This window comes from Cinclus cinclus, chromosome Z (assembly GCF_963662255.1).
Source record: "Cinclus cinclus chromosome Z, bCinCin1.1, whole genome shotgun sequence".
Taxonomy (NCBI): Eukaryota; Metazoa; Chordata; class Aves; order Passeriformes; family Cinclidae; genus Cinclus; species Cinclus cinclus.
Window position 1 is genome coordinate 53,140,151 of NC_085084.1, and position 22,329 is coordinate 53,162,479.

A 22,329-nucleotide genomic window follows, 5' to 3' on the forward strand; every position below is an offset into this window, starting at 1 on the left:
ACACAGAATTCCAGCCTAACTGGAAGGTTCCATTGCTCAAAAATTACACTTCTCAGTGTCAGTGCTTGTTGAGACTAATAGCAATAGTCAAACAGCCTTACTTCAAGTTCCTTTTTAAGTCTCTTCTCTCGTTCAGTGCTGCATTTAAGTTCATTGGCCTGACATCTCAGTATCTCATTACAGTTACTGTGTTCCACCTCCACATCTCTCAATTTCTTGTGTGTATTTTGCAATTCATTACTCAGATCCTAGAAAAAAATAAGGCATTAGGAGTTACTTTTGCTAAGATAAAGTAGAGGGTTCAAAAGAAGAAAGACAGCATCAGAAGAGGTTATTAAAATCTAATACATTGGCACAGGTCAACCATTTACCCAACAACCAACATGTTCTTCCACCAGACATCATAATGGCAGTAATACTAAAATCAGAGCCAATACTCCACAGGAAATCTTTCTCTAAAGAAGTACAAAGCAGCTCAATGGCAATGGTGGAGAGCGAATCAGTTAAGTGTATTTGATAAAACGATACACAGACAGCACTTTTACTTTGTTATTATTTTAACTGCTAGAATTTAAATTCAAATTATCAGACATTCGTTGAAAGTTACTCCCATAGACTAAATATTTTTAATTTCTACTGTTCTGAGGACTTTTCTGTCTATAAATGGAATTTAAAAATTAGCTACATGAACCATGAAGCTCTTGGAAAAACAAAACAACTAAGCTGCTCCCCACCACAATTTCTCCTCAATTTTGCAAATTGAACCAAGCTACAGGTTGGTATAATTACTAACACTATTAGACTCAGCAGCTCTGTGGATTTACTACTACAAAATCCTCATTTATGCCACTCCAGACACTGAGGAAAGTAGCCAAATAATGAGCCCCCCAGTAGCCTAGTGCATATTTAAGCTGGGGATTCCAGAAGCCTCAAAAAAGAATAGCTTTGGTCTGCTGGACAGGAGTAAGCCTTTCCACAACTAGAAACAAGCTACAAATCCAGTGATTTAGCTGGAGGACCTTTGGAGAGCCAATTACTTTCTGTGCAAAACACAGAAAGATTACTGTAAGTCCTACTGCTCATTTATTCCTATAGTTTATTGTGGCAAAAGACATTTTGTGAAAATAAATCAGTTGGTCTACAAATTCTGCTATTAATCTTACATCACATAATCTTGTTCCTGAAAATTACTAATCATAAGGCATCTGCAGAGCAGGGAGGAGAAGAAAGAGGAAATAAATTATTTATAAAGAATGATTCTTCGGAAGACTGAAATTTGACAGAACCATGTTTATACATGAAGATCAAAGAAATACAAGTTTCTTCCAAAGTTTAAAACAAATTTTAGAAGTTCTTCATGACTGAAGGTAGAAAGTTTTGGCCACTTAAACATGACACGAAGGGATTCATGACTCACTTAACACCTAGTGCCACTTCATTATTACCAACTAGTAACTAAAAAAAATTAATTCATTTTCTCTTTTTTCATGTAGGGGCACTATGGAACAATCTTTTGGCAATCTCTGAAAAGGTAACAAGGAGCATGCTGGTGAAACAAGTGAATTAAAAACAGGAATCTCAGTAAATCAAAATATTGCAAAAACAGTCTACCTGGATATGGATTAAATTTAATGTAATCCCCTAACTTTGCCTGCAAGACCAAGCTAAATACGAGGTTTCTTCCCATCAGCATGCAAAAAAAATTACTTTTACTCAGATTTATAATTACTCTCATCTTCTCCATATTGGAGAGATATAGAAATATTTCTCTTTAGATTTATCTTCCACATATTAATGGAAGTGAGCTGTGAAAAAGTGCATATGAAGTAAGTAATACACAGTTTCCTGGAAAAATACTACATGAAGACTTCAAAATATATTATGCTGGGAATGCAATTAACACTAGCAGACAAAACTGACAAGAATCAAGCTTGTTAAACAAGTCAATATGACTTCAGAATATTGACGTCTCTGAACTTTTCAGACATGGTATGACTGTGTCGGACTGTTCCAGCAGTTACCTGCACTTGGAAGGTTCAGAAAGAAACATACTTCAACACGGTAAAAAAGAAACACCCTTATATATACATGTGTATCTGCATGTCATATACACACTCACTATAGATATTTGTTTATCAAAACCATGGCTGGCCAGTTGGTTTAAAGAGTGTATAAACAACTCAATTTCACAAAATAGTCTAAGGAAAAACTGAGTGCTTCTGTGAAGGAATACTATATTCGGACTCACCACAAGATGATGCTATCACACTTACTAATGAACTCTATCTTTTACCATGCACTAAACACTATGCAAAGCACACTTAATACAGCACAACACAAATCTTTCTGCGCTAGAAAGCAGAGAGGATTACTTTTACTCCATATCATAGAGACAGATTTTAGTAGATAAAACTGACTTCATTTCTATGACTACTTCAGCATTTTCATAGCTAAGTTCAGGCTTGTAGCTCACAAAGTACAGGTCTGGAACCAGGATTTGCCATACGTGCTTAAAATCTTCTTCTTATGTACATATTAAGACCACTTCATTTGGCTTTCATCACATAACTCAAAATAAGTAATAAAAATGGGGCTGTAAATACCCAACACAAAAGACTGGAATAGAAATTTCAAGTTTTAGCTTACAAACCTAGACCCATCTGATATTTATCTGCCAAGTTAAATCAGTTAAGCTTTCAAACAACTATGATAGTCAAGTCCTGATTTAACATTCATATATATATATTTTATTTCCCAAAATTATATGTAACTATAACTGGAGGCATATAGTTACTATATATAACTATAATGGGCAAAGGAACACCACAAAAACAAAGCAAAAATACTGAACTATCTGCAATTTAACTAAATGTGAAAATTTTACTATTCAAAGCACACTAGTAGTTGACACCTAGTAGTGATTCACATTCACTTTAGGAGTGAAAAATTATATGGTATTAGAACACTCTTCCAACCAAACCTGCACTTCTACAAATCACCTTCAACTTCCAAATCAACATATATTGACAGAGAACACAGTGACCCAAGCTATCCACTGTTTCTTTTGATCTGAGGACAAACATCACTTCTAAGAGTATAGTAAGCTTCTTAAACATCACTCTTTTCATGCAGTACTAAACGCACTCAATAAACACTTTTAAACACTATATGCAAGAGATGACAAGCCCATTCTAAACCCTCCTCTACTTAACTCAGTTAGCTGGAACAGAGAGCCAAAACACCATTCTTAGTCTGCTTTACCTAGCAACTTAATAAGAAAACTGTGTCTAAGAGTAAGTTTCCTCATAGCCTAAGCCTAAACTTAGTTTTTTATGCACTGACTTTAAATGAAAACTGACTCATGTTTCTGACTCATGAGAAGGACGTTAGGATATCACCTGTCAATTAACTCACACATTTTTTCTCTGAAACCTTCTTTTTTTTTTTAAGCATTCCGTTACAGTTCTCCCAATTATTCTCTCAAAGTACTACTCAAAATATCCACAAAATTACTAAAGGGATAAGGGAATTTCCTTCTTATCATTCACTCAGAGAAAATTCCAATCAGTGGGATCCTTTTCCACCATCAGGTCTCTTCAGCATTAAGATAAACAACACAAAGCAACTTCTTTTGCAGTCCATGCACAGAAACATTATTTATCCACACACTACCTGTTTTCTACTACAGGTGCCATTACTACACCACTCCTTCCAGATCTTGCTTTCAAACAGATGCAGAGTCAGTACACAGTACTTTTGAAACATACATAATTAAGGGAGTGCCTCGGCCCTGTTTAGTTTTGCAAGCTGCTTCCACAGACGCCATATAGAATCTGATCAACAGCACCATAACATAGTATAACAGGTAGGTTTGCTGTCAGAATTTGGCTGTCCTGTTTTCAGGTAAGTTTAGTGTCATCTGGGAAGACTTGTATTGTCCCAGGCTTGAAGCTGAGCAGGTGGAAGCAACCAGAAAATTTTCTACTGCTTGACCAATGCCCATCCCAACTGAGACACATCTGTCACATCTTAGAAGTGACTACAAAGGAAGAAAACATATTAAAAAGTTAATCTTTTAGCAGCAATCTGTTCTCTGCATACATCGTACAATGCAAATATCTATCAGCCTTAACAGAGCTTCCGCATACACTTCTGTTTATGAAGAATAACTATAACTGAATACATTCTGGTTTTCCATTAAATAGTATTCTTACATAGCTAAGATACAACATATGTAATTTGTAATTTGAAAAGAAAAAATACAATTGAAATACAGTGGCGTAATTGCTTGTATACCTGTGGAGTAGGCTAGTTAGGTATGTTCACTCAGCACTTCCATACTACAATGCTACATGATTTCTTCTATATGTATTTCAGTTTTGAAAGCCTGACTGTCTAAAAAAAGGTATAAAAACGAGTTTGTACTTTTATTACTTTTTACACATTTAACACCCAAAGGATATATAAATATTAATATAAATCGGGAATTATTATGAAATTAAGTACTGAAGAACAAAACCCCACACCCTAAAACAGATTAGAAGGCCATCTCTTAGTGTAAGTTGATTTTTATCTAACCAAATGGCAGAACTTCCAACAATGCTTCCTTTTCATATGTGGTATGGAGTGAGTAACATACAATGCACAGCTGGAAATCCCATCATCACTGTTCAGGTTCCCTGAAAGTATGTGGTCTTCATATTATACAAACTGTTTTCGTATTCAAAGTCTATGTGATGTCATACTGGGGAAAGTAACAGGGAAACTGAATCAGTGGGTGTTAGGTGTCGCTGACTTTACTAACTCAATATTGCATGACAGTGCAAATGGACTGTGCACTGGTAACTTGATTCAGGCATTTACCATCAAAATCAGCCATAAGACATTTCATCCAAGCAAGAAAGACTGAGACACACCAAGTGTAACTTAATAAGGCTATGCTCTTCAGAAATACTCTGCAGCATTTAGCTACTTGGGGGATTTTTCCCTAAATCAGAAAGACCTCAGCCCACTACACACTTCACACCAAAAAAATTCCAGCCATTATTTCATGCAGCTTTCCAACTATTAATTCACCATACCAGTAAAATCGTTTCTACTTCATTTCTTTCCTTAAGAAGGAATACATATTCATTGTTATAAATTCTGCTGATATCATCCTTCGCCCTTGCAAGTCTTTGCTGTTCTTCTTCCCACTTCTGTTGAGCATTATGAAACATTTTCTCAGTCTCTGTCACTTTCTGCTGAAGGTTTTCATTGAACACTATTGTTTACAGAAAAAGAGAAAGAAAAAAGGAAGAAGTAGCATGGCAAAACATATCCAGAAGAAAAAAAAATCAACACATAATGGTCATCAGTTCTTCCATGTATTTTGATACTCTGTGAAACACTGCAACATTAACTCTCCAGTATTGGCGACCACCATCTTCACTAAAGAGAAATTAGCAGATTTTGTGTTCCTATCACATCTTTCCCACAAGAACATAGGAAGGTTTGAGACATTTTTAAAAATTAAAACACTTTTTTCTCTTGGAAGAGAATAAAAACCTGAGATAACTCTTTCTGGGTCCCTTCCAAACCAGCATATTCTGTGATTCTGTGAAATTACATCTTTATAGAATGGAGGACTTATTTTCAAATTTCTGCATTTTCCTAATTTATTTCTAAATGTAATTTCTGATATAGGTATTAGTCTGTATCAATGAAATTTGAGCTCAGTTTAAACGACAGTAAAGATAGGCACCTGCTCCATGAAAAAGACTGCAGCTAAACCTAAGGCAGGTTGGGTTACCAGGCAAAGATTTAGGTTTTCCAAAGAAATTTAACTGCTCCTCAAGAGATTTACATCTTCAGCCCACAAATTACCTGAGATGGAGAACATTGTATACACTCTTATGTCAAAACTTAAATGCCATAGAAACCTTCATAACCTGTAAGCAGCTTTATAGGAGAAAATATTTTAAAACGGTTTTTCATTTTACTAAATACAACTAGCTTAATTTGCATTTAAGTCATTGCCACTTTGTAACAGGATTTTATTTCAAATTCATTCCAGTTTTCTGACATTTATGCCTAGTCACAAAAGAATGAAATTAAAAGAACACATTAAGACGACACAGAGAATCAGTTGACACAATGACAGGAAAGGACTGTCAGATGGCAGAAAATCGACTCTGAATAAGAACAGCAGAAAAAAGTATGGAGAAAACACTGAAGGGTACAAGGCACAAATGAAGCTTTCTGTCTGAGGAAATATGCTGAGGTCATATCAAAGCACTATGTGAGGTGAGATAGGCTGCAAGTGACAAAGGAGAAGAAGCAAAAAATTACTAATTGCTAAAATATTAAGCAGCAAAATTATAATTTGGTTTCTTTGGCACTCGTCACAGACGTAAAAAGCTTGAGAAATTTCAGCCAATGGAATTTGTTGTCAATTGACAGATTACTAATTATTGACTATGGTCTTGAAAGAAACTAACACACGTGCATTTAAGAAGACATCCCTTGCCTCTGCAAAGCCACTCCTATTCCCTTTTTCTTCTCCAGTCCCCTCACCACGTTAGCCCACTCCATTCAGGAAAGTGACAGGCAGCCCAGCTAGGTTAACTCTGCTGTGGTTCCATCAGCATCAGTCTCTCTTGAGTCCTGCCTCTCCGTACCTGCATGGCGTGACTCTTACACTCACAAGGAAACTAACATACATGGAAAGAAACCTAACTTTGCTCTAGGTAAGGAACTAGCAGTTCAAATCTTCCATTTGTAATCACAGAGAAATTTCCAAAGGTGAAGAAAATGCCTTCTTCCAGACTGCAATCCATAAGATTCTTTCTTTTTCATGAGTTTGCAATCCCTAAGATTTTTGATTATTCCTGTGATCTCCAAAGGAGTGAAAATTCGGCTTTCAAAGTATCTTAAAAATACTTGTTACTTTAAGTATTTTCAAGATCCAGCCTCTATTATGGTTCTTGGAAAATCTTCAAGGAGTACTCCAAACTCTTCATCGAATATCAATGGCTCATTAAACTCACAGATACATCTCCTGTACTAGATTAAATAGATACACTAGTTTATGTAACTAAAAATGCACCTCACTTCCTTGCAAGAATGAGAAATCTATTTGAAGAGTACAAAGGAAATCTGAATTTTATTTCCTACTATTTTTGAATACAAAACTAGTAGGAAATAAAGTCTAGGTAAGAACTTTCCTTTCTATATACTACTTTTACAAGACACATTACTATAAAAAAGAAACAAAATCTATGAGAAGAAAATAAACCAGACATGAATAATGAAAAGTTTGAAACACTTGAAAAGATGAAAGAAAAGATAAAAGAAAACAGATGCATAACAAGAAATTCTGGAAAAAAGCTGTTAGAAATAGTGCAAACAAATGAGCAGGAATTAATCTTTTCTGTCCTTTCTTCTTCTATTTATTTCCCTCCGAAATGGAAAAGGAAGAACTACTGGACACAGAGATAACCTTGATGTGAAGATAGCCACCATGACTGCAACACAGACAGCACTGAAGGAAGAAATAACAGAAGGTGATGGGCAAGGGGAAAGATGGATTGGAAGGTTTAGCCACTCAGCTCTAATCACACATGAGAAAGTAGGAGTTTTGTGAATTCTTATGAGTTTTCAAAATAAGATGGATAAGAGATGGGAAGATAAGACAGATTTAAGAAAAAAAGCAGTAACTAGAACATTTAATTAAGTCCCTGCTTCTAACTTACCTTAGTGATAGGAAACAGACATAGCCACCATTCCATCTTTACTTCTTTGAAACCTACCTTGCAGTTCCACAAGTTTGTTTTTTGCATCACTTAATTCTTCTTCTGCAGTACACACTTTTAGATGGGCACCTTTTCTGGTAACTGCCAATTCATACTCCAAACTTTGTCGAATGGCCTCTCCTCTCTCAAATTCTGACCGCAATTTGATTATCTGCTTTTCATAGTTGGACACCTAGAAAATAAATTTCACAAAACTACTAACAATGCTCCCTTGAAAAAGTGCAACACATTACAGAAACACACCTACAGAATATTTTTAAAGATACTTGGAATCACATTCACAACTGCCATCTCATTGCACTTGAATTTGAAATACAATCTTCTAACTGCATGTTTATGTACATTTTGATGCTTCATTGGTTTTTGTGAACTGATCTTTTTCTTAGACTAATTTCATGCATCTTAAACATACTCCTCCATTATTCAAAAAATACACTACCTTAAAAAAATTAACCATATATTACTGTCATCTTCCAGCACCTTAGAGGAAAAAATGCCACAAGAGAAACATATTCCAGGTGATTTTTTGGTAACACTGAGAACAACAGTCATATTGGGATGCTAGACTATCAGACCTCTAATAACTCACAAATACACATACAAGTGTAAAATTCAGCACAATAATGTTCAGTAGTCAACAGATGCCATTAATGCTAACACCCACCAAACTAAGAACAGAAAACACTTTCCAAAGAAATCTTATACAGGCTAAGAAACAATCTGGCGTGTCAAAAACTGGGTTCAGAAAATCAAGTTCAAGATACTACAACACAAGAATGTGGAAAGTGAAATATATACACCTTCAGAAGATCTACAAAGTTGTAATATTTTTGTTAATGAGAACTTCATACATGGGAAATCACCCACGTTACAAAGTATTTCCTTAATGTTTGTAGCAAAACATGTAATCAATACATGTAGTATTGAAATGAAGTAGCACTAAGAATATACTCGATTAATCTTTAGTTTGAATATCAGTTTTTCCACTAACAAACAGAGGAAAAGGTAGGTGCTGAGTTGTGATCAGTTTCAGTATATACCTGCTAGGCACACTTCCCATATTTGCTAATGCTAGTCTGGCAGTTGATAATCTGGTTTAAACTATGCTGCTGAAGAAGTGTTATTACTACTATAGGCAGCAATTCTGCTCTAAGCAGTCTGCCAGGAGCAGTTGATGTGGGTGCTCATTCATCTGGTTTTGGCTAAATATAGCCAATAAATCCAGCCTGCTCCATGTACATTTATCATCAGGGCATGTACACAAATTAAGAGATGTCTGTTTCTCCCACAAAGACTTGCTCTTGTGCTTCAGTTACATTGTTATTTTCCCAATGACTTATCAACTGTGGTGTGATTGCAAAAAATGGATTCATGGAACCATCGGGATTAAAACAAAAACAAACAAACCAACCATCTCCTACACTGAGCTCAGGGTGCACAAGATTCTTCTGCATTTTGCTGGTGAGAAGTGTTCAAGTTACCTACCACACCTTTAACAATTAACAATGTCAGCAGAGGTGCTAACAGTGTCTATGAACAGGTATGAAAGGCCTGTACAGTGACACCTTTCTTGATATTTTCCTGGTACTGAGTATGCTTTTGATCCACCATGTGAGAGTACTATTTCAATGAAACAAGATGACATTTATTCCAGAAGTAAAGTAAGGCAAATGAAAAATAAGTCCTTACTTCTTGATTGTGCTGGACAGTTAAATCCAAATTTTCTTTTTTAGCTCGAAGAAGTTTCCATCTCAGACCTAAAACAGCATCCAATTCCGATTCATTCTTCTGTAGTAACTCACATTCCTCACTATGTAAGCTGCAAAATATTGTTGTTTTAAAAAAAAATATAAGCATTCCTTTTAAGTTTTAATGCTCCCTATTTCAATTCTCAGATTGTGGGTACAAAGCTCTATATGTTTATTTAAGTAAAACTACACCTAATGCTGCTTATTATGCAAACTATGAGACATGTAGAACCAGGAACTTTCATCAGATATGCACTTTGAATTTCCCTAAGCTGATTTTAGCATGCTTTTGATAATTTTTCATTATTTTTATTATTGATCCAATAAACTACCAAGATGTTTAAAAACATCATTCCAATAACATACATTAAAATGACTAGCAAGTTTCTGGTTTAGTCTTCAGAAAAGCTCATTTTTAACATGGATTACTGTCTCAAAAACATCACTGTCATAAAACAAATACATAAATGTGGAATAAAACTCTTTCACATTTTGTTTTCAAAAATATATACATCTAAACTGCAGATAAATGATTGATCACAAACAATATACTTACTAAAGGTCTAGTTCACTAGAATACTCTGTTATTTCCACTGCTTTTCCAGACAAAAGAAAATCTACTTGGCACGTAACAGGATTCACCTCTAAGCATCAAAATAATCAAAACAAGCTTTTATGAAGAGTGAAAAATTAGTATAAAAATATTTTATAAAATAAAGTAAGAGAGTATTTCATTAACTAGCTTAATAATCTTACAATCAATTATTATAATTTTAAAGTGAACTCAAAGTATTTCAGGAGCTGAAACTCAGTGTTCACATTTGATATAAGTCGTTTCTCAAATTATTAGGATTATGTAAGCATGCCTGTAATAATCAGTTGATCCACACAAAAGTGAAAGTCGTCAGGGCCACTAAATTAAAATTAATTAAACTGTAAATAGAAACATGATTAAATCAAGCAAAATATTGACATCACTTCATGCAGAGTTGAAAATGCTTGCCTTGGTCTACATGAAGACTTAAGTATTAACTACAGAAAGAACAGTTTAATAAATTCCAGTATACTGAGTTTTTCTAAATAAAAAAGAATATCACTTTAGTCCTAGATTTATGCAGAAGACCATTAACGTTTTTCACAACTAAAACCTTTACCTGATGATAGATGTTTTCTCACATATGAGCAGACTAACACAAATGTCAACAACAAGGGGAAAAGTATTCTACACAAAATGTAGCATTTAAAGACATTAATTACAACAAATGAGAAATTTCAGGTTTTTAGCTGCAGCCTATAAATATGTTATAATTTAATAAATTCTCTCAAATCTTCATTTAGAAACAAGATGGACTTCATCTGTGTGATTAGAATAATTGTATGTCATCAGTAATTACTCCATAGGGTATCATGTACGTAACACATTTTATATTTTTAATAAATGGAGGAGATAAGGATCATTAAAACACACATGTACTGCAAAAAACCACTGGCACATTATTAGCTTTCAGTACTTACATACCCAGAGGAACCAACACATCTCAAAGGGCAAATAATCAGTAATCAGGTAAGTAAAACCACCTATCACTACTTTAAGCAGCTCTTAGCAAACACAGTAAGAAAATATGGTGTTAAGTCAGGAAGGAGGGAAGAAGAATCTGAACAGTGAGAGTGATGCCTTTTCACTTGTCATAAAATCATGAGCCAGACACAGTTAGGTGATAAAAAGGGGTTACCTTCATAAGGATCTTTAGGTGCACAATTCGCCAGGTGGAAAACATTGAAGATGCACACGTAGCATAACATGCATACAATTTTTATGCTTAGAAAATTAGCGTATCTGACAAAAACCCTCAATTAGAGATTAGAGATGCAAGTGGTAAGGAAATTTCCTCCTAGTTCAACCTTCTTCAAATTCCCCCCTTTAGACAGGAACCAAACCTTGTTTATGAAAATATATCTTGGAGAGCTAGTTTCAACCTTGGCGTCCCCAAAAATCTAACCTTGGACCTCAGGGCTGGAGCCACTGGGGAATTTATTTTGTCTTTCTGTCTAACAGAGTAGATAAAATGTTAGCTATGAATACTATGATAGGCTACAGAGCTACAAATATATGTGCAAAGAATATAGAAAATATATAAAAAGAAAAAAAAAAGGCAAAAATCGATTGGGCATCAAGAGCATAAAAGATTGTTTGTGGGCATCATGTAATAGGTTTGGTAGATCTTTATTTTCCCATGACTGGGGAAAACAGAGATGAAAGGCAGGTTGTCTTACTCAAAGATGATACAAGAAGTGTCTGTCACAACTAAAGACACCCAAAAACCTGGTGGCACCAAGGTTAACAAAGCACAGGCTGGAGGGAAAAACAGGACCCAAACTGAAAGTGAGGGATGACTAATGCAAAGAACAAGGATTAAGAAAAGGGTAACCGTTTCGATAATTTGTGGACAGCAGAGAGGTCATTCTGCTTACTTAACCCTGATGATATTTAATACTTCTTGCAAGGAGAGCATATGAATGAAAGCAAGGAGACAACTAGTTTTTGTAAAGTAATTAGAAAGAAACACCTTTAAATCTTTAAGGAAATTGGTTTTTATGGCAATCAGCTTTAAATAAAGCTCTTACTTTCAACTCTTATATATTTTTTTTTAAAGAAGAAACCACACTGGAGATACCTCCACCATAAAACTTACTCAGAGAAAAATTTAACTATGTGCTTAACTAGACAAGTAGTGGGAAAAAAAAAAACAAAACACCAAAAACAAGTTGCATGATACCTCAAGTAATAGCAAATTAGGGACACTATAGAAATGAAAAATTTGCATAAGAGCACAAAGACAAACAGCATAACAGTAAATACTGGGGTGAAAAATTAAAAGTAACTTTTTATGCAAAGCTTTTAAACTTAAGATATTATATGTAAGAACTTAAAAATATAAAGCAGAAAAACCTACTTTTGTTCTTGGTACAGAATCAAATCAGCAACTTAAAAAACAAAGACAACAATACAATTATGTTACCACTTCACTATTTGATTTGTCTACCTAAACATTTTCAAAAAATATAGGAATTATCATTAATTAGCCACCTTATTTCTGTGGTATCTTCTTTAATTCTCACAGCATCATCAGCACATGCAGTAAGTACTATTACGAACGCTTCATACTACCTACCGTGGAAGAGTCTTCCTTTCATATTCATTTGCCATTAAAAGTGCTACAAGCATAAAGTTCTTGGAAGCTTAAGTCACAAAATCAGACAAAATACCTGCAAAGTTTCAAATCATTTATGACTTGCAGTCTAAGAGGAATTCAGAGACTGCTTTGCACTTCCATTCACATTTTAATAGTTCGTTGATTGTTGGTTTTGAAAGAAAATACATATTTCAGCAACTGGAGTTTTTATGTAAGACACCATTTTTGGTAGCGCTTTAAGTCTCTTTAAGAAAGCATATAAGCAGGCAGAACAGCTTTTGAGCTCTACATAACAGAACGCTCAAAAATTCACAACACTTCACAAATCAGCTAACTACAGTCAACAAAGAACATCACACAGAAACAGTTTTCACCAGTTCTTCCCTGACAGAAAATGCAATTTTGTATCAGAGTGTCTGGAGGTTACTTCACCATGCTTGTATCCTGAACTGCAGTTCTGTTGGTGTTGGATATTGAGTTCTGCAGCTTTAAGGCTGGTTCCAGTAGTGAAGGGGGAGAGAAGAGGTGCAGAGTTTGTTATCAGAGACTGCACTTGCTCCCCTGCATCCTTCACACAGACTGTGTTGTCTGCAGTGGACAGCAGGAGAGAGCTCTCCTTTGCTTTTGGTTGTTTTTTTCTGGCTAGCTGAAGCAAAGTTCCCTGGACTGTGGATTTTCTTTCCTTTTTCTTGGAATTGGTGGAACCTGCTCTGGACTGAAAACCCAGAAGAGCACTGGGAGCTCACACCTGTGTCCCACCAGGCCTGGGCTGTGACATTTCCCAGCTCTGGAGGGACTGAGAACAGCCTGAGTGAGCCAGGCTGAAAGACACAGAAGGGACTCTGCTGGATTTGTCATCTCTTCGGAGAGGTGAGAGGTTTTGCTGTTTAGTATTGTTCATTTTTGTGCTGGGACTGCTTTTCCTGTTAAATAAACAGGTTTTTTTCCACTTCTCTCTGAGGAAATATTTCCCTGAACCAGCTGGGAGAGGGGCTGCTTGAATCTGCTTCCTAAAGGGACCCCTTTCAGAGACTTCCTCCCTAAATTTGCCCTAAACCAGGACAAATACAATATTGCCCAACTTGTGGCTTGAGAAAATGGAAAAAAACCTGTCCTGATTGCATTTTGGTTGTATTCATTCTATACTGGCATAAAGCAGTCAGTAACCATGTTGTTTGAATTCATAATGTCTCTTTGGGTGGAGGCCTTCATGTGTCTCTGGTGCCTAGGCTTTTTTGAGGTTTTAATACCTTTCTGGACTCCAGGCTTATTTTCTTATCTGGAGATAGTTCCCGTAGTGTCCCTAACACACAGTTTCTTCAGTAGAGGTGCACAAATTAAAATAGCTATTGTGCTGGGCTTGGTGATAATGATTTATAGAAAGTTTATAAAGGCACTGGAGTTTGTTCCAGTTATGTATGGTTTATGGTTTCTTCCTCCTATCCTGTGGCCCAGTTCCAATAGCATGCTTTGGGGGTTTATTAGTAATTGCACCCAGTTTGTTAGAGGAGGAGCAGGAGATGAGGCTTTTCAGCCTTTCCTTTCCTTCTTCTCCTTTGAATCTGCTAAGTCATTTTTTGAGAATGTTCAGTTTCCCCTGAATGTCAAGGATACCACCTTCCTGGTATTTAATCTGGTAGGCTTTCTCCATATGGTCTGCAGCCTCTCTAGAATTAGGGCTGAGATGTCCTGAGCAGCTGATGAGACCCCTCACCTAGGAGTAGGCCCAAGCATGGAAAATTCTGAGTGTTGTGGGGAATGGGAGAGAATGGACCAAGCCCTGAAGGAATTTTCTGATCCCCCCAGCCTGGGAATTTTCATGTGAACAAATTCAGAACCCAGATGAGGTGGGGAAATATCTGGAAGAGAAGTGTCATGGTGATTCTAATGAGAAAAAGCTCATTGCAATAAGATGGGTCCTGGCATATGCTTATCACATACTGCTAGATACTGTAGGGCAGCAAATAGAGGTCAGGGGGCAGGGAGATAAATCAGCCAACACCCCAGTTACTCAGGTTGTAGCTAAACCAGACAGTGAGCCTAAGCCACTGGCAGTTGCTGCAGGAAGGAAGCACACCAGCAAAACTGATTGACCAATGGATGATGATGATCCAGGGAAAGGATCCTCAATGCGGGGTCCTGATACAAAATCAGAAGTCAGAGCAACTGACACAAGATCAGAAGCCAACACTGAGTCCTTATCCCTGAAAGACCTTCATGGCCTAAGAAAGGATTACAGTGGATGACCTGATGAATCTATAATTAGTTGGCTAGTCCATCTTTGGGATGCTGCAGGTGAGGCTACAATTCTGGATGGTACTAAAGCAAGACATTTGGGATCCCTGTCACATGATCCAGTTACTGACCAAGGAATGATGAGGGGGGCTAATCCTCACAGTCTCTGGGCACAGGCCCTGGGAAGTGTGGCACAAAGATTTCTGTGTCCAGACGATCTCTATGTGCAGCAAATCCAATGGAAGACCATAGAACAAGGGATTCAATGCTTGAGAGAAATGGCAGTGGCAGAGATTGTCTTCTCAGGTGACCTAACAACTAAGAATCCAGACTTGGTACCATGTACATCTGGGATGTGGCGAAAACTTGTACAACTTGGGCCATAAGAATATGCTTCTGCTTTAGCAGTAATGAAGTGGGATGACAGGGAGGACACCATGCTTGACGTGGTGAAGAAGCTCCGAGCATAGGCAGATGCCATCCACAGCCCAACACATGCCAGAATCGCAGCTGTGGAAACATGTCTACAGAAACTAGAAAATAAGATAGAGGAGAATCATAAGAAACTCAGGAGGGAAATTAAAGAGGACCTTCTCCAAATCTTGGCTGTACAGATCGAAAGTTCTGGCCCCAAACATAGACATCTCTCAAATGGGGAGAGAAGATACATCCCACGAGCTGAGCTGTGGTTTTTCCTCTGTGATTCTGGAGAAAACATGAAGAAGTGGGATGGAAAATCTACTGTTGCTCTAGCAAAATGGGTGCTTGAATTGCAGGACAGCAAGATGCAGAGAGGAAGTCCTACCAAAAAGGAAGCAGCTCCAGTAGCCCATAGCCAAACTGCCAGGCATGATGATGATGTCTGATCCCCTTGAAGGAACCTCCAAAACATATGCCCAGGGAAAGAAATAATAACTAGGCTTAGAGGGGTCCTGCCTCTAGCCAGGTAGAGGCTGGGGAAAACCATGTTTTTTGGACTGTGTGGATTCACTGGCCTGGCAAATCTGAGCAACAAGAATATGAGGCCTTGGTCAACACTGGTTTGCAGTGCACACACACCAAGACATGTGGAGACAGAATCTCTTTCTATCACTGGCATGGCAGGGGGATCACAGGATTTCACTTTGCTGGAAGCTGAGGTGAGTCTGACTGGAAATGAGTGGAAGAAACACCATGTTGTGACTGGCTCAGAGGCCCCACACATTTTGGGCATAGACTTCCTCCAAAATGGGTATTTCAAAGACCTATAGGGACTCAGGTGGGCTTTTGGAATAGCTGCTGTAGAGGCAGAAGGCATTAAGAAATTGAACACCTTGCTTGGACTATCAAAAAACCCATTTGCTTGAACTATCAGATATCTGCAGTGGGACTCCTGACGGTGAAGGAGCAGACAGTGCCAATTTCCACCTCCACAGTGCACCACCGGCAGTACAGGACAAATCGAGATGCCGTGATCCCCATCCACAAGATGATCCGTGAGCTGGAGGGCCAAGGGGTGGTCAGCAAAACCCACTCACCCTTCAACAGCCCCATCTGGCCTGTGCGTAAGTCTGATGGAGAATGGAGATTGACTGTGGACTATCTTGCATTGAATGAAGTGACTCCACCGCTGAGCGCTGCCGTGCCGGACATGCTGGAACTCCAGTAGGAGCTGGAGTCCAAGGCAGCAAAGTGGTACGCCACCATGGACATTGCCAATGCATTTTTCTCCATTCCTCTGGCAGCAGAGTGCAGGCCTCAGTTTGCTTTCACCTGGAGGGGCGTGCAGTACACCTGGAACCGACTGCCCCGGGGTGAAAACACAGCCACACCATCTGCCATGGACTGGTCCAGGCTGCACTGGAAAAGGGTGAAGCTCCAGAACATCTGCAATACATTGGTGACATCATTGTGTGGGGGAACACGGCAATGGAAGTATTTGAGAAAGGAGAGAAGATCATCCAGATTCTGATGGGAGCCGGTTTCGCCATCAAGAGGAGCAAAGTCAAAGGTCCTGCCCGAGAGATCCAGTTCCTGGGAGTAAAGAGGCAAGACGGGCGGCGCCAAATCCCCACTGAGGTCATCAATAAGATCACCGCGATGTCTCCACCAACCAACAAGAAGGAAACACAAGCTTTCCTAGGTGCCATAGGCTTTTGGAGAATGCACATTCCTGAGTACAGCCAGATCGTCAGCCCTCTCTACCTGGTCACCCGGAAGAAGAACGAATTCCACTGGGGCCCTGAGCAGCAGCAAGCCTTTGCCCAGATCAAGCAGGAGATCGCTCATGCTGTAGCCCTCGGCCCAGTCAGGACGGGACCAGAGGTGAAGAATGTGCTCTACTCTGCAGCCGGGAACAAGGGCTTGTCCTGGAGCCTTGGGCAGAAGGTACCTGGTGAGACCCGAGGCCAAACTCTGGGATTCTGGAGCCGAAGTTACACAGGGTCTGAAGCCAACTACACCCCAACAGAGAAGGAGATCTTGGCTGCTTATGAAGGAGTTCAAGCTGCCTCAGAAGTGATTGGCACAGAAGCACAGCTCCTCCTGGCACCCCAACTACCAGTGCTGGGGTGGATGTTTAAAGGGAAGGTCCCCTCTACCCACCACGCCACCGACGCCACATGGAGCAAGTGGATTGCCCTCATCACACAGCGCGCCCACATGGGAAACCCGAATCGCCCTGGGATTTTGGAAATAATTACAAACTGGCCAGAAGGTGAAAATTTTGGTCTCACCGACAAAGAGGACCAAGAACAAGTGACCCGGGCTGATGAAGCCCCGCCATACAACCAACTGCCAGCAGATGAAACTCACTACGCTCTTTCCACTGATGGTTCCTGTCGCATCGTGGGGATGAACCGCAAGTGGAAAGCAGCCGTATGGACACAATAGGTTGCACAAGCAGGAGGAGAAGGAGCGGGTAGATTTTGAGTTTAGTATTGCTCATTTTTGTGCTGGGAAGTGCTTTGCCTGTTAAACAAACAGGTTTTTTTCCACTTCTCTCTGAGGAAGTATTTCCTCAAACCAGTTGGGGGAGGGACTGCTTGAATCTGTTTCCTAAAGGGACCCCATTCAGAGGTTTTCTCCCTAAATTTGCCTTAAACCAGGACACAGAGAAACTTTCCTTCATTTACTATGTAGCAGCGCAATTATACTAAACCTCAGTAGTTGAAGAAGTGGTCCTGACTTCCTAACCAAAATATTCACTGAGTTTTTCTATTTCTATACAACTGGCAGGATTTTACAATCAGATTTTAAATAGTGACAAATAGCTCTCCCAGTTAGGATACACAGAATGAATTAAAGTTTACCGTAATTGTGCCGAAGATAAAACACATATCAGCTTAAAAAAATTAGAGCTATGTGCAAGACCTATAACTCTTCCCCCACAGCTACTGCAGAAAACCCTTCTGGAACTCCATGACATTGCTCCCAAATGGAGACAGAAACTACCTCTGTCATGTCTCCTATGCCCATGATGTGAGAATTCTTGCACATCAGATAGCCAGTAAGCACACCTGCAAAGATGGAGTGACTTCTACCAAAAAAACTGACAAAATAAAAAACTCCTTAACAGCAATGTAGCAGTAAGAAGCAGGCATACTTTATTTGGGCAGATGCATAAGGCAGTAGCTCCTCCTGAAGTCTTGCATGCTGAATAGAGGAAAATTTCTGTTTATATGCTATATTTTACATACATATTCACTGATTGTTCCAGAATAAAAATACATGTGATAATCACTTCCCCACTATCATTTAAGTATTTTCCCTCTCCTTTACACACACATTCTTCTGTCCTGAGGATCTCTCCAGCAGTCCATAGTGGTCAGGGACCTCAGTGTTACAGCTGACATAGTCCAGCTAGCAGGGCACTGTGGCTGGTGAACTTCCAGGTCTCCTTCTTACACAATGGCATTGTGTAGATCCACAGGCCAATGGTTTTAGGAGAACAAGCATTGTGTTAGCTCACCAGCTGTAGACAATTTATCATCTGGTAACATGACAACATCGGTGGACAAAGAAAGGGCTAGAGACAGCATTTATCTGGGCTTCTGTAAAGCTTTTGACACAGTCCTCCACACCATCCTTCTCTCTAAATTTGAGAGATGAACTTGATGAGTGGACTCATCATTGGTGGATAGGAGAATAGTTGGACAGTAGCACCCAGAGGACAGTGATTTATGGCTCAGAGTGCCAAAGGACATCAGTGATAAGTGGTGTCCCTCAGGATCCACACTGGGACCAGTGTTGTTTAGTGTCTTAATTAATGACACAGACAAAGGGATCAACTGCTCTCTGAACAAGTTTGCAGAAGACATCAAGCTGAGTGGTGCAGTTGACACATCTGAGGGACTAGGATGCCATCCAAGGGGACCTGGACAAGCTCAAGAAATAAGCCCATGGTAAGGAGGTTTACCAAGACTGAGTGCAAGGTTCCGCACCTGGGTCAGGGCAATCCCTAGCACCAACACAGACACGGGGGTGAACAGATCAGAGCAGCCTGGCCCAGAAGGACTTGGGGGTGCTGGTGGAAAAGATGCTGCAAATGACCCAGCCATGGGCACTCACAGCCCAGAAAGCCAAACATGTTCTGGCTGCATCCAAAGCAGCATGGGCTGTGGGGACAGGGAGGGGATTCTGCCCCTCTGCTCTGCTCTGTGAGACCCCACCTGCAGTGCTGCATCCAGCTCTGGGGTCCCAGGACATGGACCTGTTGGAGCATGTCCAAAGGAGGCCCAGGAAGTTAATTAGAGAGAGAGAGTACCTTTCCTGAGGTGAAGTGGTGAAAGGCTGAGGAAATTTGGTTTGTTCACCCTGGAAAAGATATAATGCTTCAAGGTGACATAATTGTGACTTTCCAGTACCCAAAGAGAGCCTACAAGAAAGATTTACAAGGGCATGTAGTGACACGATGAGAGAGAATGGCTTCAAACAAAAGGAGAGTAGGTTTATTTTAGATATTTAAAAACCCCTTTACTGTGAGGGTGGTGAGGCACTGGAACAGGTTGCCCAGAGAAGCTACAGATGCTAAATTCCTGACAGGTGCCTCAAGGCCAAGGTGAATGGGGCTCTGACCAATCTCATCTAGTGAAAAGTACCCCTGTCCAGAGCAGACAGTTCTGGAATTCAATGATCTTTGCAGTCTGTTCCAGCCCTGGCCATTCCATAATTCTAAGATCTGATGACTGTATTCACATGGCATAGCTTGCATTTATCACACTGCATCTGGTTCTTTTTCAGTTTGAATTACGTAATTTCAGGGATCTAGAAGATAAACTACAAAAACAGGAACTATATTACGAGACTTAAAAATACAGAAATTAAGCTCACCTTCTAGCTTCTGTGACAGAGTAGTTTACTGGAGAGGATGAACTCATGATGGCAAATAGGCAGCTTTTTAACCTGCATAAACTCTGGAGAATGAACTGGTGACTGTATATACATTTACTTGACAAACTTCCAAGATGATTCTTCCATATTATAAAAACATTAAAATCTGTAATAGAGACATGCTTTAGTTTATTTGGCAACATACTGAAAGAATCATTTAATACTCACAAGCAGTTAGAAAACAGTGTTACTACTACACAATAACCAACTGTAACTTTAGTTTTAGACAACTATGATAATTGTACTTCTAGTATTCTAAACTTAAACACTATAGATTAATATATACATATATAGTAACATAGCAGAATATCCCATGCCAACGTATTCAGAATACCAGTAAAAAAATATTTTGTTCACATTACATTGATCCTCCATGTCATAACAATATTACAAACTCCATTTCTCTTCAAAATAATTATACTGAAGATAAAAGCATACGCCATGATTTTATGTACTAGATTTGCTGTCTGGTAACAGACTTTACCGCAGCAAGTCTTCCAAGTGTTTCACAAACCTGGAATTTTCTATTTTAAGATTGTTCTTCAATCTACTTGAATATTGTATTTTTATTGCATTTGATGAATCAGCAATAGTTAGGACTATACAGTAGGAATACTAAATTGAACTGTAACTCCACTCACCTTTAGGAAAAAAATCATTAATTTAATGTAACAATAAAAAAGAAATCAATATAGACGACATATTTATAATGCAAGCCTTAAAAAAAATCCATTGTTTACATCAAGTTACACAGCAAACTTATTTATGATCTCTTTTCATTAATTAAAGCAAGGTAACATAAAGCATAAGCTGTATTCAACAGTTAATATTAATGAGCCATAAAGGTTTGTTTTTGAACATACCAGATGGACATTCATATTAAAGTCCAAAACAGGAAACTCACCTGGACTCTATTTTTACCATCCCTGGTTTGCAGTCACACATTCACAGAATCATAAAATAAGCTAAATTGGAAGGCATCCATTAGAATCATCGAGTCCCACTACTAAGCCTGCACAGCATGCCCCAAGAGTCACACCCCATGCCTGAGAATACTGTCCAAATGCTTCTTGAATTCTGTGAGGCTGGTGCTGCGACCACAGCCCTGGAGAGCTGTTCCAGTGCCCAACCACCCTTTGGGTGAAAAAACTTTTCAAAATACCAACCTAAACCTCCCCTGACTCAGTTTCACGCCATTCCCTCAGGTCATGTTACAGGTCACCAGAGATAAGGGATCAGAGTCTGCCCCTTCACTTCCTCATGTGGGGAAGTTGTAACTGTAAGAGGTCTCCCCTCAGTCTCCTGAAGGCTGAACAGATCAAGTGACCTCAGCCATTCCTCATAAGGATTTCACCAACCTTGTGGCCCTCCTTTCAATGGTCTCTAATATTTTAATACATTTTGTTACATTGTGGTGTCCAATAGCAGCAGTTGGTGTAATATATTAATATAAACTGATTTTATTCATTCCAGTTGCTCCACTTGAAATAAGGAGAAGAAAAAATCATTCCTGCTTCAATCTATAACTTGAACAGAAAATGCAGCAAAAATAAATGTACTTCTAAAAACTCTGAGTTGTTTGGGGTTTTTTGTTTGTTTTGTTTTTACAGAAAAGCAGTATATTCATAGAGAATAGCTAGCTGTAACCCTCGTTTTTATCAGCTTTTTATCATTTTTATCATCTACCCATCAAAATTCCCCTTGGTGTATGTGTTCATAAGACTCAAAACACAGTAACTGCCACACAATGGTCACTCAAACTCTGAGAGAAAACAACCTAGCTTTATTTCCATCTCAGATGAGAAAATAGTTGAAAATCTCATTTTCAAAGTATAAAACGTAGTATAATTTCTAGGCAGATGTTAAGTTCCATTAAATTATTGGTGACTTGCACACCGAAAACTTTACATGAGAGAAGAAAATCTCAACAAAATACTTGTAGTAACCGTACTCAACAAAAACAAAATACTTGTAGTAACTGTACTCAAC

At 38.7% G+C, this 22,329-nt stretch overlaps 1 protein-coding gene across 1 annotated transcript in view; it reads right to left on the bottom strand.

The window, feature by feature from the left end:
* CCDC171 (coiled-coil domain containing 171) overlaps window positions 1-20,443 on the bottom strand; it is a 165,349-nt gene extending 144,906 nt beyond the window's left edge. Inside the window, exons 1-5 of the mRNA XM_062512985.1 lie at window positions 20,281-20,443; window positions 9,483-9,612; window positions 7,791-7,965; window positions 5,082-5,263; window positions 102-248 (exon numbers count right to left, since the gene is read on the bottom strand). Coding sequence (XP_062368969.1) covers window positions 102-248; window positions 5,082-5,263; window positions 7,791-7,965; window positions 9,483-9,612; window positions 20,281-20,327 — 681 coding nt within the window. The 5' untranslated portion in view covers window positions 20,328-20,443. The remainder of the gene's footprint in view (window positions 1-101; window positions 249-5,081; window positions 5,264-7,790; window positions 7,966-9,482; window positions 9,613-20,280) is intronic.
* Window positions 20,444-22,329: the final 1,886 nt, after the last annotated feature.